The sequence below is a fragment of the Meleagris gallopavo genome, chromosome 17, assembly GCF_905368555.1.
Source record: "Meleagris gallopavo chromosome 17, MGAL_WU_HG_1.1, whole genome shotgun sequence".
NCBI lineage: Eukaryota > Metazoa > Chordata > Aves > Galliformes > Phasianidae > Meleagris > Meleagris gallopavo.
In genome coordinates, this window is record NC_139420.1 from 8,673,351 (window position 1) to 8,689,499 (window position 16,149).

A 16,149-nucleotide genomic window follows, 5' to 3' on the forward strand; every position below is an offset into this window, starting at 1 on the left:
TTTCAACTTTTTATTTCTATGAATGACTACCTAAAAAACAAATAAACAAAAAAAATTCCTATTTTTCCACCCCTCATTGTTGTTGAAAGACTCCAGGAGCAGAGACAATCGTTAGATCTGAAAAAGTAAATAGGCAAATACTTCTAAGGGCTTTGGGTAGAGTGCTAGGGACTCCATCCTACTCCTGTTAATACCTACAGGAATCTCTGGCTATTGATTTCAGCAGGAGGAGGATTAGGAAACACTAACAGTATGTTCCACTCTATTGACTGAACATAAAGCCCGTCTACAGCTGATTTTAAATAGCTCTACTTCGAGTCCTACGCTCTGAACGCTGCAAATGTATATACGAGGTTCATTATGGAGAGCTGTACCTTGGTTACAGGTAAGCTTACAGCAGCTATCACATTAAGTGCAGCTTGGAGCCCACGCACCATGCTAAGAAAGAAATGGATTCTCACGCTCCCAGATATTTTTGGATTCAGTGTCATCAATAACAACCCTGATTTTTGAATGCTTTCGTTATATTTCATAAGCTATTTTCTAGGCTAAAAGGCTTTGCAGCAACTACTTTATAAAAATTTTGTGAGGTGTCAAATACCGCTAACACCTCTTAAAGGAAAGTGACAGAAGCTGTTCTAAGCATAAGAGTGAAATGTACGTGCACATCGTGTACGACATGGAAAACATTTGTCTCTGCATCCCACCTTTCAGCAAGGTTCATTAAGAACCACGGTGCCTTTTGAAACCTTGAAAGGGCATCTCAGAGAAACCAGGACTCATAGTTCAGCATTCACACGCAGAAGATTTAAGAAAAACACCAGTGACAAAGTAACTACGTGGTGACAGGATCAAAGAAACACCGCAACACATTTCTGTGCATCTCTATGACATTTCTTACAGCTCAAACAGAAATCTTTAACATGACTGATCCTTAAAGTTTCTGTAGTGGTAGCACCTGGATAGCTGCTCAGACACCACTGTTAGGCACGGTACATGCATGTAACAGACTGGAAGGAGCAGTCCTTGAGAGCAGCCCTGTGGAGAGGGACCTGGGGATCTTGATAGTAGAAAAACTTAATGTGAGACAGCAGTGTGCTCTTGTGGCTCAGAAGGCAAATGATAACCTGGGCTCCATCAAAAGGGATGGAGCCAGCAGGGACAGGGAGGTGATTGTCTCCCTCTACTCTGCAATTGTGAAGCCCCATCTGGAATACTGCGTCCAAGTGTGGAGCCCCCAGTACAAAAAAGACAGGGAGCTGTTGGAGAGGGTCCAGAGGAGGCCACCAAGATGATCGGGGGACTGGAGCACCTCCCTTACGAAGACAGGCTGAGGGAGCTGGGCTTGTTCAGCCAGGAGAAAAGAAGGCTGTGGGGTGACCTCATTGCAGCATTTCAATACCTAAAGGGAGCCTACAAAGAGGAGGAGAATCAACTCTTCGAAAGGGTTGATAACTGCAGGACGAGGGGAAATGGTTTTAAGTTGAGGGAGAGGAGATCTAGGTTGGATGTCAGGGGGAAGTTCTTTACAATGAGAGTGGTGAGGTGCTGGAACAGCTGCCCAGAGAGGCTGTGGATGCCCCATCCCTGGAGGTGTTCAAGGCCAGGTTGGATGGGGCCCTGGACAGCCTGGTCTGGAATTAAATGGGGAGGTTGGTGGTCCTGCATGTGGCGGGGGGGTTGGAGATTCATGATCCTTGAGGTCCCTTCCAACCCTGGCCATTCTGTGATTCTGTAACCCAGAAAGACAGCACGAAGATGTTTAGCAAAGATTTATTTCATTTAAAGAGGCATCTAGCTGCCTGTATGAAGCTCTTAGGACCCGTGACAAACACTTATCTTTGGGTTTCCAAAGTTTTTTTAGCACATTTACAAAAGAAAAATGCAGCTCCACAGAGAAGCATCGAAAAACAACTGACAGTGCTCCAAAGTCCCCACTGCTGAGGATGAAGTAACTGGTCAGTGTTGACACAGCACTATAATTATGTCTAGCAGGTTCTCTTAGAGGAGGTGGGTGCGTGAAAACCAGCTGGGTATGTTTGTAACATCTGTGAGGAGCACCACACGATGACAAGTAGCTTAAATGATTCAAACTTCCCCATCGCAACTGTGACACAACAGTTTTCATTATAGCACTGAAAACAGCTTTCCTCTTCACAAATAAAAGCTTTAATTTACAAGCCAGTTCTTGCTGGGCACCATCAGCTGACAGAGACAGCACTTTCTGCCTGAATGTTAATTTCCTCTCAAAGAGATTTGCTTTCAGGGAGACAAACATCTCCCAGGACACACTACAGGCTCTCCTTCCTGGCCATTAACACAAGGTCACATTGAGAAGCCCACAGTATTGTCCTAACTCTTTTTATAGGAGCATTTTCCAAGTATGATGCTTACAAAATGACAGCCTCAGATCCAGCCAGCCTGAACAGGGCCTAGCTGCTTTAAGCTACAGTGCAGCAGTTGCTGAGGAAACTCTCAGGGGATTTTATCCAACAATTGCAGAGCACACTGCAAGGTTTCCAATGCAGTACCTTCAGTTTACACAAAGATTCCTCAAATGTGAAGAAACGATCTCCTGCTGCTGTCAGGGATCAATAGGACACCATGCTGCTGTCTCCATTGTGCTGCCACTCTGTGTTTCTCCCTGAGAAGCAGAGCCCAACATGAGCCTCCTGCTGAGCATGGCCTCTTCTGACAATGTCATCTGATGCACCAAGGAGCTGCTCTTGCTGCTAGAACTTCTGGAAAGCAGCCTCAGGGTGCTTTTAAGTTATTCTTGTCATGAAACTTGTACAATGACTGAGAAATTCACTAGGAGCTAGTGCCCACATCAGGGAGAAACAAGTTTATTATTTGGTATCACGATATTTCTTGCTTACAGAATTGGAAACAAGCTCACCTGCACACTCAAAACAAGTCAGAGCAATCAGCAAGCAAGGATACTGCAATGCTGTCCTTCTGCTCTCCCCTTAGAGCACACAACAACATGATGCATGCAGCAGCACCAAGGGCAATTTCTGCTTTGGCCATATCTGAAGGAAGGGGAACAAAGAGCAACCTTGTAACCACAAAGCCTCACTGTCTGCTCTGTTTCTGTGCTCCAGGGAGACAGCAGTTAAGAGAGGGAACATCCTGGGCCCAAGAGGCATCACCCAGATGTACACCGGTTCAGGGAGATCTGCCAAGGCTGGGTACTCACTTCCCTTACCCTGACAGGAAGCAGTCTGAAATCTCCAAGAAGTTTGTGGCAAAGTAGGAAGCTGATACTACATCCAGAAGATCACCTAAGCTGGGGAAAATACACCTATTAATTCACCTATGTGCTGATGGGATGTTCTCAGCAGGATGTGGGAGCAGCCCATACTGGCAAACTCTGACCACCAAGCAGAGAATTCCAGGTGGTCAGCAGTCCATCCCAGGCTTCCAACCTGCCTTGGTTAACCTGTTCTTGACTAGTACAAGTCTAGCTAGTATTTCATGTTCTGATTTTATCCCTTTCTGACTCAAGCATCCATTTCTAGCCTTTCCCCCTTGGACTTCCACCTTTTGATTGTCTCTCTACCCACAGGTTTAGGAATAAATCTGTTTTATAAAACTCAACTAGGGGAGCAGCCACGGCATTCCTGTCTGTGCTCTGTAGGAGCTGTGAGCATCCAAGAAGCAGCCAGCTCTCAACAAACCAAGCTAGAAATCAATGCTTTGTTCCCACCCTCAATGAACTACTAATACATATATATAATATAGGGAGGGAAGATGGAAGACAATGTAAAGGAAGTTTCATGGGTATTTCACACCTACAATGTTTTGCTGTTTTATTCTCAACTGGGTGGTGCATCCTGCTATTCCAATGATTTAAAAACCAATCACAATCATAAATAAAGGCCAGTCAGAGTGGATAGTAGCATTAAAGATACAAGAGAGCGTGCATACGCTGGCCTGAAGCCATGGCTGTTTTGAATGTGTTTACAGCTTGTCAGCCTAAGTACTCTGGTTTAGTAAGCAGGTTGGCACTGCTTGTATTCAATTACAGCAAACCTGAGATTCACCAGCTCCAAGGATTAGACAAGTTCAGCTCTTCTCGACTCTTTTTAAAGAGCTCAGAGGTTTGTGGTTGTTATTTAAATTAACAGCAATAATTGCTTTATTGCAAATGTTAAAAGAATAGAGATTAAGAATCTAGAAACCACCACGTGTAAGATTTGGCCAAGTGGTTGCTGCCAGAACAGCCCTGTAAAGAAAACCAGTGCTTCAAAGTGGGCGTATGAAAGGCATTTTAACTCTCAAGACCTTCCTTTGGTACAGTGTGTTCATGTTCTGCAATGAACGTGTTCAAAGGAGAGGTTTCCCGTAAGGACAGCTCAGAATCTCACAGACAAAGTAACACCCTATGAAAGAGAAAAAAACATTCATTTTAATCTTTAAAGTTTAAATATCTTTGAAAGCATCTGCCAAGCAGCCTGGAGGTGTCCTATTGTGTAGGTGATATTAGGCAGGGCAAATTCTGCAATCAATCCAATCATGCTCCTTGCAGGGGAAGGAGCAGGGACAGGAGCCAACATTTTTTATAACATCGGTATTGATGTGCCAGCTCTCCTCAGGAAGGGCTGTACGTTCAGGCAGAGCCCTCCAGCAACACACAGAATTGGAGAAGAAGGAGTTGCATCTGCTGGAGATAGTGAGAAAAATGCAGCATTAAGTTAAAATAAATAAATAAATACCAAATATCAAGAGGGAGAAAGGAGAAGGATTTGGAAATGCTGGAGAGGACAGGAAAAGCCAGCAACAGAAGTACTAAGCAGAGCTGTAAGACAAGTAATCTCATTTATTAATGTAGATTCAGAGGTCAATTTTTCTGCCCCTCATCCTCCTGTGCTTTCCCGGTTTGTCAGAACTCAACTTCAGGAGGATAAACAGTACACATTCCTCATATTTCATAAATAAAAAAAGTCAGATGAAGCAAAATTTGACTGTTCTGCTCCAGACAGGTCCTGACAGGAAGCTTACATAGACATGCCAGTTTTCATTTCACTCCATGGTCTGGAGAGCCAAAGCCTTTTCACGCCGCTAGACTCAACTGGAAAACAACAGAGCAAACAACAAAGATAGACTCTACATATTTGTATTATTATCTTTTCATTAAAGAACAGTTTAACATCTCACAGTATTCAGAGGAGCAGCATTTTAATTTTGTTGAAGCACTTTAAATTTTGATAAAAAAAATGAAGGTGCTAAGCATGTTCTTACTAGGAACTAGTTGCTCAGCTTCAGCACTCCTGCCTCTCAGGGAGCGATGCATACAAAAATTGGAAATCCATTTTGGTAAAAAATATATTTGATTAAAAAAAATAATCTCTTAAGCTCTAGAAGAGTGACAGCTATCATTTTCAGGTGGGAGACTGTCCTGCTCCCATCTCCAGAGCCCAATACCCGTAAATCCAACCATGTCTTAGAGCCTGCCTTTGTTGGCAAGCAGATCTTTGAAAGGCCTTCTCACCTTTACCCTCCCTGTTGCTCTAATCTCTTCCCACAAGAGTAGCAGCAATGGGATCCCCATGACTGAAGCTTCCTATACTCTCTCAGTGCCTTTATCCTCAAACTACCTACCTACCCCAAGCTCTATGCAATTAACTCTCCTTTAGAGAAGGGTGCTATCGTCTTCCTCTGTCCTACCCTACATAGCTATCCACTTCACCTCTTACTCTGACTTAATGCTTAGAAAAGAAACATTCTTGCTCTTTCTGCTCTAGGAGTCTGAATTAATACAACCCATTACACCCTCTGACACCTTCTGGACTTACCAGTTGTGTGTCATTTGGCAAACACTTGGTTTGACATTTTCCAAAAAAGTTTCCAGAATTTTTGGAAAGTTCAATAATAATTGTTTAACTGTTTGGAAAAAATTTCAAGTTCAATAAACAAACAACTTATATTTATTTTTCCCTTTTCTTCCCTTTTCATCTTTCCCTTGTAGGTTTGCTTCAGAGCAACAAAGTTTGGCAGAAACGCTGGCTTTATGCCAAGACATGCTTTCACATCTCAGCAACAGATTCTGGAAGAGCCAGAAGAGGGGTACAACTTGAACTGCTCAATGCAAACATCTTTTAAGGCCTCCTTACTAAAAAACGATGAGTTGGGATGTTGAGATGCACATCAAAAATACCCTTGTTGTTTACATCCTCTTTCAATGAAAGATAAAACTAAGGATGGCATCCCTCATCACCCTCTTTGGATAGGAGCATATGTTTGAGTGATGGACACAAAGCAGGTGAAATAGAAATAAAATGCAGTTGAATTTGTACAATTTGAATGCAGAGCAGTCAGCATCTTTTAGTCTACTTAGATGATGTAAGCAGAAGAGGGAATTAAAAAACAGATCCTAAGTGACAAAGATTGAGAAGAACAGCAGCCTTCTGGAAGTCAGCTTGTGGCCCTCACTTCCTGGAACAAAGGACATGAGGTGCTGGGAGTCTGTCACCTCCCAGGCTGAGGAACATAAAGCCCCTCCACATGTAGTCCAGGAGGTATCCTCTTGGTTTCTTTTGGAACAAGACACTGCTTTGTCACTCTGCATCTTCTCTACGTTGGCTAGGTAACCAAATGGAGGCCAGCCTGCCACGCTATCCAACCAAACACTACAGCCTCTGTCAAAAGACAGAAGGATTTAGTCAGTCGGTAAAAATACTTATATATATAAATCCCTTTGACATAAAAATATGTCAAAGAACAATGCCCTCAATATTCAGATATCAATGATCTGATCTCCAAAAGAAAGACTGTTCTGATGAATAAGGCCAAAGAACAACATCAGAATGCTGCCGGGTCTGTGATGCTAAATGAATTGGTCATGATCACATTAAAAAAAATACATCATTGTCTGCATGCTTTTCATCTGGGTGTCTGACTGAAGTGCTGGTAGCCCTTGGTTGCAAGTGAAATTAAAGGAATTTCTCTTCGAACGTAAAGAACACATTAAAAGTTAGAAGCTGGTTTTGTGTAACATCAGACATCTCACATTAAGGACTCAAAATGAGCAGATGCACTTCCTTTAATCTCTCTGCCTTCATTACCTGTGATAAGCGGACATGATATCTTCTTATCTCACAGGACACTGCAGGGATAATTAAGGCCTGCATAGCATTCCAATAGTATTTGGAATTAATGGTCATGTCCAAAGGAAATGAGCACTTGTGTACTCAGAACTAAGTTTAAAGCGTCCCGCATACACAGAGCAATAAAATACTGAATCCAGTGAGTATTACTTACTACGTGCACTAAATAACACAGAAAAACTATACAAAAAATAGGACAACTGTGTAATTGAAATTAATTATAAAGACTCAAGGCTATCTGCATAAGGCAGGACTGCATAGTCAGTAATCTTTTAACTTTTAAACAACCTTACAAATGTAATGTTTTGACAAAACAGTATATATACCACAACTGTCAAGTTGTTATACATAGTAACTGTTGATTTCTAGACTCTGGCCATGATAATCTAAATAGCTGCAGGCACGTAAGAAGACAGAACAAGGGACTACTATAAAAGCAAGCACACACACATGTTTTCTGCTAATGAAGTGTAGTGAGGAAAAAAAAAATAAAAAAAAAGACTTGCATTCTGGTATTTCAGGGTTCTGATCCAACACGGTTTAAATACACAGCAACGAGCAAAGTATATGACACTTAATTTTGTTACTGATGTCTTTTCCACTACATGTGAAAACATAATTACAGTAAGACTCATCCAACAACTTGTGTCAAAGTTTAATTTGTTTAGGAAATAGCATAACCATTTATAAACTAATTTCTTCCTCCTTGTTGTGGACCTTCATTCATAGATAGCATTGTCAGTTGTGGACTAACTGCAGTTGAGGTTCATTATTTTAAGTTTAATCTGTCTCGGTACCCCTCCATTTTTTGGAAACAATAAAGAATCTTTTTATAGTCAGAGAGAAGAAAGCAGCTGTTTATAAGTAATATTCTTTTTAAAAGGCAGTCTTCTAGCATTGTTAGGACAACATTAAGTTATCTACTTTTAAATGCTTATGAGGTGATATTCAAATAAATCAAGACTAAGATGAAACATTTGGCAGTTTCTCTTCCAGGCCTCCAGCTACAAACAATGTGACAGTGGGTTCTTTGACTCAGCCACGTGATGTCAAATTGCATTTTCCTTTTAACCTAAGAAACATAATCTGAAAATCTCAAGCCAATATCAAAATATTCTTGGAGCTTTTGAAATTATTAATGATCATTTCTCCATTCAAAAGGCTCTTGCATATCACAGGAGTTCTCATCCCAAGCAATTAGGAAAAAAAAGCATCTCAGAGTTAATAGGCTGAAGCAGAAACAGCTAGCTAGATTCCATACACTATATTCAAAGGAAATACAACAAATCAACAGTATATGAACTTGATAATGCTTTAAGAGACCTTGAGGAGAAGAACAAGAACACTTTCAAGTAGTTTTTGTAATCTAACATTCATCCTGGAAGAAGTTAGGAAACGTATGATGTGAGACTAACCAAGGAAGAATGATAGAAGGATGGATAAAATCAATGCTAAAAGCAATGGTTTGTGGAACTTGTCAGACTCTGGAAATCATTTTGATATAAAATAAATAAAACTGTCTGATAAAGGTGTTGATTTACATGTATACTGATACCTGTAAAATACCCATCATCTTCTCCCATGACACTTTGATTAATAGGACAGAACAATACAAAGTCAACACAAATTAAACAACTTAAATGACAGATTTCAAAGTGTCATTTGCAAATTGAGAATTCAAGGTTGGTTGGCTACACTGTCTTAGAAATATAGTAGGAAGAAACTAAGAGTTGTTTTTGTGCTACTAAGTATTTTTATGAATGAATTGGGGAACCAGAAGTCTGCAGATGACAAAGATTTTCAAAGAAACACCAATTTGGTATGGAAGTGCTCTGCAATTTTGAAAGCAAAAGGATAAAAACGGCAAACTTACAGCTCAAAGGCAAACAGATCAAGTTAAATATAAGAGATTTCTGACTAAAGAGAGTTGTTGATAGTTATTTACCAAAGCAAGTGGTAGATTCTCTATCAAGAGAAAAAATGCAATAAACAAAAAAAGAATTCATCAAGTTCTAAACAATAGCCATGCCCCTGAAGCAAAAATAATGCAAAATAGCCTGAATGGCCACACGAAAACCACAAATCAGGCTACTCAGTCAATTCTGATAGATAAAAAGCTCGGAAGAGATTATATGGATATGCATTTAGTAAACAGTAAAAGTTTTTATGATAAACATCCATCTCCCACACGTCACTGCAGTTTAGAGCTAACAGTGTTAATTCTCCTTATTCCACTTCCATAGGGCAAAAGAAATGGACTGTATATTCCAGATACCTTATCAAAGCCTTCAAAGTACCCAACAATAATTAATTTTCCTTGTGTAAGGCAATGACAACCCACATAAGCAGATGCACACAATGAACACAGGCCCTAAATGCACGTATACTTTAGAATGCTTTGGTCCAGGATCCCCTCTTCCAAAACATCTGGTATTTAGAGACTTCCTAACAGCATTTAAGCATCCCTTTTCTTCAATAAATTCAAAGTGTGAAAAAATGAGTTAAAAAAATCATACACAGAACACTTATTTCTGAAATTTAGCTTGAACATCAGTCAGAAGTCTCAATTTAACATTAAATATACAACATAGTAGTACATGACTGATACAGTATCAACTAACCCGTCTTACCATTCTGGCAGCCCCCCCTATTAAAGCAACAGCAGCAGCAGCCCCCCTCCCCCTTAAAGCAGCCTACTCCTTCCAACTTTACAAGGTTTGATTGACCCCAAAAAGGCAGGAAAGGACTCACTGATTTTGTAGATTCCAGAGACCCTGAAGACAGGGTGTCTCTGCTGCCTCGACTCTTGGAACTGAGATGAGGGGAAGATGATGGCGAGTCATCGATGTAGGGCATCATATCATGATGTCGCCTCTGTTCTTCAGCACGGTCTGCATCATACGCATAGCTGGGTGGTGTGCCACTGAATGAAGCATCTGCAAAACACGGGAGAAAAATCTGTCTGGTCAGAGCCAAACTGGATATGAAACAGGCTGGTCAACCACAGCACTGTTGATGTCCCAGCTATTTAGTTTACTGATAAGTAATCACAGAATCAGTGATAGTTAAATATAGATCAAGTGGAAGCATAAATTTAATCAAACTCATGTCACCAAGCATTCATTTTGATCACTTTAAGTCCTAAAAGGCAAAGTCCTTTCTAATATCTAACATTGGTGTTCATGAAATTGCAGCTCTTTCCTCCAAGTTTTGCTTCAAAAGTATTAGCATTAAGGTAAATACTCGTACAGGCTCCATACAAGTTACACAGTCTGGGTCTATCAATGTACTGGGTTGGGGTAACAGCCTCTGTTTTGTCCTTATTTTTCTGTGGAAATGAACAGATGATGTCCCTGACAGTTTAGCAATCATCAATAATACATAGCTCAGAAAATGAACAGTTGGACTTGATGATCTTGAAGGTCTTTTTCAATCTAAATGATTCAATGGTTCTGTAGTTCTCTTCAGACCTACAAGCAAGAGGACTAGGAAAGAAAGGTCTTACATGTCAAGTGAACAGGCCTGCTGCCAAAAACAAAACTCTAAGAATCCTTCTTCTATTGGCTGCCTTCCTCCTCAATTCTAATTCCCTAAGCAAATAAACAATCACCCTCTTTCTCTCCAGTACCCCACAAAAATAAAAATAAAATAAAATGGTTAATTTGATTCTTTATACCACGTTTGAATTTTTATGAGGTATCAATGAATTTCTGCAGGAAAAATGAGTAGTAAAATTGATTCTGGTACCTTTTGACTGTTTCTGCAAAAATCTGTATTGAGGACACACTGAACAGAACTGCTCCCTGTGCTATAAATTAAAAGGTCTTTTACCTCTCTGCACAAATACACGCAGAGAATGAACATTTGCTTTCTGCACAGTGCCACAGAATCACATCTATCATGCCCAAAGGAGGGTGGAAGCAACTCTGCCTGTTGCTCATGCTTCACTGACAGGTGAAGCATTTTCACCTGTCAGTGTACAGAAGTGTGAGCAGTGATAGCCATGCCCAGGCCATGGCAGAAATCTGCTGCTTTCAGTTACAAGTCATCAATTTTCACTCTTCTCCCCAAACTGAGGAATAACTAAAGGCAGACAAGCTAGATCCACTTTTACTGTAGCAGGCAAGCCTTATGGAAGACAAAGCCATAAACGAGGATTTTGTTTGCTTGATTTTGGTCTTAAAAAGTTTAAAAATTTGCATTAAATTCACACTGGAACTGAATTTTTACTTGTAGAACTAGTTTCTACTTGTTTTCACATATCTAGGTTCTGCAAAAATAATAAGCAGCAGCTGCCAAGCATACTAATAATCCCGTTATACATCACCAAGGCAGGGTGGAGGAGTAACATTTTAAAGCCCACTTTCCTCCTTCACAGTAAACTCAGTTAAAGCATGACTCATTCCAGCAAAGGATGTGAACTTTGTGTGAAACAGAATAAAACTTGATCCATGTGGTTTATTCAGGAGGGAGAGCTGGTCCAGGGAATTTATGCAAACAATATACCGAAAACTAACAATAAACTCACTGTAGAAGTGAGCCTCTGTCTCAATTTGTAGCAAATACCACCCAGCTAAATAACTGCTGTATATGTGGCCTTCAGGCTGCTGAGTGACCATGGCAATATTATTTTAACAAGCTCAATGAGTTTTATGTCACCCACTCTCTCGTGGGATTACCTTGTGCTCAAGCCCTCAGTTTCTCAAAGGACTTTTAGATTGTGCAACACCATAGGAATGGGAGAGGAAGGAAAAAAAAGAAAAGAAACAGTACATATTTGCTGGAGTAGACTTTTATTGAGATGTCAGAGACTTTCCAGATTTTCTTAGTTGTTTGGAACTCATCCTATTAAGTTAATTTGGTAAATGGAGGCTTGAAATAGAGGTGCTAAAGTAAGGATGATCAGTCACAAACAAAAGAGATTTCAGATAAGTTGGATAATGACCACATATCAGCAAGCCAAACAAATCACAAATCTCATGCTTGAATTGTCAGGAGCCCTTTAGCTAAAAGAATACAGAAGAGAAGATTTCATGGCCTTTGCATTCCAATTCTCAAACAGGTAAGGAAAGAAATCAACAGGAATAACCTCCACCACGCACAAGATGACTGGTCTTCTATGCGGTCACAAGGCACGATTAGGGACCATTCTGACTCCAAAAATTAGAATTTTATGTGGGAGACGATCATTCTTCTTCCTTCCACCTCTACAGTATTTATGTCATTAAAAAAATAAAAATAAAAATGTAACACCAGGCAAATTCACTGGAGGAATACAAATACCTGATTTCCATTGAATTATCCCTCCTGCAGCTTTCTAACCCAAGAAGCCTGAAAAACACTGCTGACAATTTAACACTTGCTTTATCCACAGAGGAACATCAGTACGGGGTGCTTATGTCAGCTTCATGTCTTTGATCAAGGAAGAATTTCCTCAAACTCCTATTCAAACCAGTTTCTCCTGCACACATGCAGTAACAAGACTTGTTTGCTGTGCAGAAATGAAAGCAGGAATATTTCTTTCACTCCCAGTGCTCTCTTTCTAATTGTATGGCTTGCTCCCTTTCTGTTAATGGAGAAGTAAACTCCATATAGAATATACCAGCAGAAAGGCTTGCAGGGAATCACAGTATTTTCACTTTCCTCGCTTTCTCCTACTAAGAAGTAGGCTTTGTATTTCTAATTTCCATAACACATTTTGTCTCCTACTACACAGGGAAATCATCATTTGAAAGGAAACAAAGATGGAAGACTTAGGTTAGGAAGAAGAGATTTATTCCCAGCACTGCATAAAGATTCAGTTTACCTTTGCATCATTCACTTTGTCTCTCCATGCATGAAAATGAAAATAAGATCTCTCAGCAAGGAATGAAGAGCCAGCCCATCAGTGTCACACACTGCCACAAGATATGTGCAGAGAAAGCCCCACGCAGAATTTAAAACTTTAATATTGTATCTGTATCACATTCAAAAAGCTTAGAAATAGTTATAATCCCTCTTCTTCCTATTATTGTTTCATACAGCACTGAAATTCACCTATAGAGATTTTTAATTATCTCTGAGGCAGACACGACCTTCTTGCTTTTATTCCGCCATTTATTCCAACAGAAGCAAAGTATTACTCTACCGAGATACAGAAAGTAAGCCCTAACACTAATAACAGAGGTAGGCTCGCATCTCTGTGATTAAAGAGACCACTGTTGCTAGGGAAACTAGGTTATTTGGATCTCCTACAGGCAGGCACAACTCTGCACAGGCTGTTCAGGCTCTACCTGGCAGCAGAATGACTACAGCAAAGAGACTGGAGCCAGGAGCTCATTGGACATTCCTAGCTGCTCTGGGTGACCCTCCTGTAGATGTATGCAATCTCAGGGAGCAAAGCACCAGTGTTGCTTTGGGCACAGAGCCCTGGCTTAGCCATGTGGCCATTTAACCCTACAGTGGCTTGTCCTGTGCTAGCCAGGTGACAATGAGCAACAAAATGCTCAAGCTTCCCTCACCTCAGCAGCAGCTTTTCTCTTTTGGCAGCTTGTAAGAGTCCCTGTCCCCTATCCTCATAAGAAAGTCTGGCAGCTGTGACTGACCAAAATGTGCCCTCTCACTAAACAGCAGCTATTTCTGCCACCGGCCCTCCGATATTCCCTTACAGTACTCCACTCCTGCACCAGCACATCATCATGTGCAATGAACTAATTGGGGGCTACAAAGGTTTTTCATCAGTTTTGCACACCCTCAAACAAAAGGTTACTTCCACCTTTTGGTTCTGATGACAGTAACCTTCCTGGCCTAGCCTTGTTCCAATCTTCATGAACCTGCCCCACAATCCTCTTCTTCAGTTATTGCTTCCATCCCCCCACCTCTCCAAGCTTTCATTTCAGTTTGGTGTGTTCAAACTCAACATTCCTTTCTTCTATTTTTCCTTACCTCTTCTAAACTACTCCCCTCCCTCACAGCATCAAATTTCTACTGGCTGGGAGAAAAGAGCAATCTAACAAACCTGCAGTTAGCTACAAATTTCCTTGCACTCAGTGACTGCACAGCAGCACCGTGGCCTTGTCCTCTTGCCTACCCCCCCTCCTGCTGTGTGTCACATGCATTCTTTGACAGTATGAGACCAAGATAGAGAACTACCTTGCCAGCACGAAGGGAAAAAGAAACTAACTTCAAAATGAAAAAGACTAGTTGCATCTGATCCAGGGCCGCACAGTGACTCAAGTATCATACATTCGCAGCATCACAACATCCATAGCTGCTTGAGAGGCTTAACAGCAGCATGCAGAGAAGCTTCCAAGCTAGCTGTGTCCCAGCTAATCCCACTAAAAGAGCGGCGAAGCCACAGCAGCTCAGACCTGCCTGCCTAAGTAAATACAGAGAATCCTGAAGGGGGTGGGGAAGCCGGTTTATGCCAAAGCCCCACATCACTGTGGCTTCATTGTAAACGGTACCAAGGCTAGCACAAGTTTGCAATGTCTATACTCACTCCAAAAACATTCCTGCAGCTGCACAGCAGAAGAGTGTTAAACCAGTCTGCATGCTTTGGCCGTGCATTTCTGTACCAAGGAATGTGCAAGGCCACAGTTTGATAATGCACTGTCTTGGCAGCAAGAAGGGTCTAAGGTTTCCACCACCAAACCATAAGCCACAGCATGACCCTTTCCCTCTTATCCCCTCAGTTATACACAGCCCCACACGTGGCTATGGCCCAGATAAAGAACTCAGTCAGCTCAAAGAAAAACATCTTCCACAATTCCCTTCTAAGCTGGATCAGCTCTCTGATCCACTTCATGGCACAGAAATCCCAACTAAAAGGTTACATAGGCATAGTGGTTACAGGATAGGCATACATAAGGCTTGTACAGCAGCTGAAAACAATGTATTAGCAAAGCACTGATGGAGTTTCCTTTAAGCAGAAGTTTGGTCAATTCTTGGATTCTACACATGGCTGGTTTGGGGACAAATAACTTTTGTGCAATCCTTGTTGGTTTTTTTGGGTTGATAGGTTGCTTTTGTAACCTTTAAATTACTAATGTGATCTCCCAATCTTAGCTCCAGCTTTTATATACCACCATTTGCTTGGTGATAAACAATGCAAGTTCATGTCATCATATTTCTTAGTGCTGGCCCTGGCCAGGCTGCTTGGAGAAGGATCAGGGATTCATTTCCAGTGCTAAGCACATGTAGAAGTACATTTATGCGGCTGGGCTGTGAATGCAGTTGCCTAGGGAATGCAGCAGCACATTCTAAAGTATAAAAATGTTAAAGTATGGAAAACTGAGCATTTTGCTCATTTTCTTGACATCATCTGAATCATCATCTGCAAAACCAGGAGCAGTGCACATACGCTTTAGCACAAAGCTGAGATCCACTAACAATTATACTGTCTACCTATATCAGGAACTTGTCCCAGAATGAAAACCAGGTATGGAGAGGAGGGAGGGGGGAGAGGAAGAAAGCAGCTGATTTGCCATGTCAAATCCCTGTGGCTTTATTCTTCTCAGATTGATGAATAAAAGGCTCCACTAAGACACTAAACAGATTCAGAGCAAAGTCTCTTCTTACATAGATAAGAGATACAATGCTGGAAGACAGTACACTTGATTATAAAGATGATTAATGAAACCTAAAGCCCTCAGTCAAATATGAAAACAAGTATATTTAGCAAAAAAAAAAAAGAAAAAACAACAACACAAGTACGTATACATAATTAAACAGATCACTATTATTTCAAAAATCCTCCCTTTATTATTAGATAAGCATGTAAACAGAGGCAAATATAACAAGAGCTAGCTCCAAGTCTGCCTATGGCTTCAAACTATAGACCTCTGTAAAGCACAGCTTTCAGTGCTAAGCAATCGACTCGTATCATGTGCCATAGAAAAAACATATCCATGCAGGATTATCTTCCTTACCACTGCCAAAAAACCTGTTTGAGAGCATGGGTTGCAGAAGAACTGTGGTGAAATACATAACACATCCCACCCACAGGAAACACCCTGATGAGGCTGAGTTAAACAAGCAGTTTCATACAATAGAGCCAAGC

At 40.9% G+C, this 16,149-nt stretch overlaps 1 protein-coding gene across 2 annotated transcripts in view; it reads right to left on the minus strand.

Annotated features, from left to right (window-relative positions):
• BCR (BCR activator of RhoGEF and GTPase) overlaps positions 1 to 16,149 on the minus strand; it is a 101,213-nt gene that overhangs the window by 43,744 nt on the left and 41,320 nt on the right. For both annotated transcript variants that reach the window (XM_085238208.1, XM_085238207.1), the window contains one exon: positions 9,861 to 10,045. In XM_085238208.1, the coding sequence (XP_085094334.1) occupies positions 9,861 to 10,045 (185 nt within the window). The remainder of the gene's footprint in view (positions 1 to 9,860; positions 10,046 to 16,149) is intronic.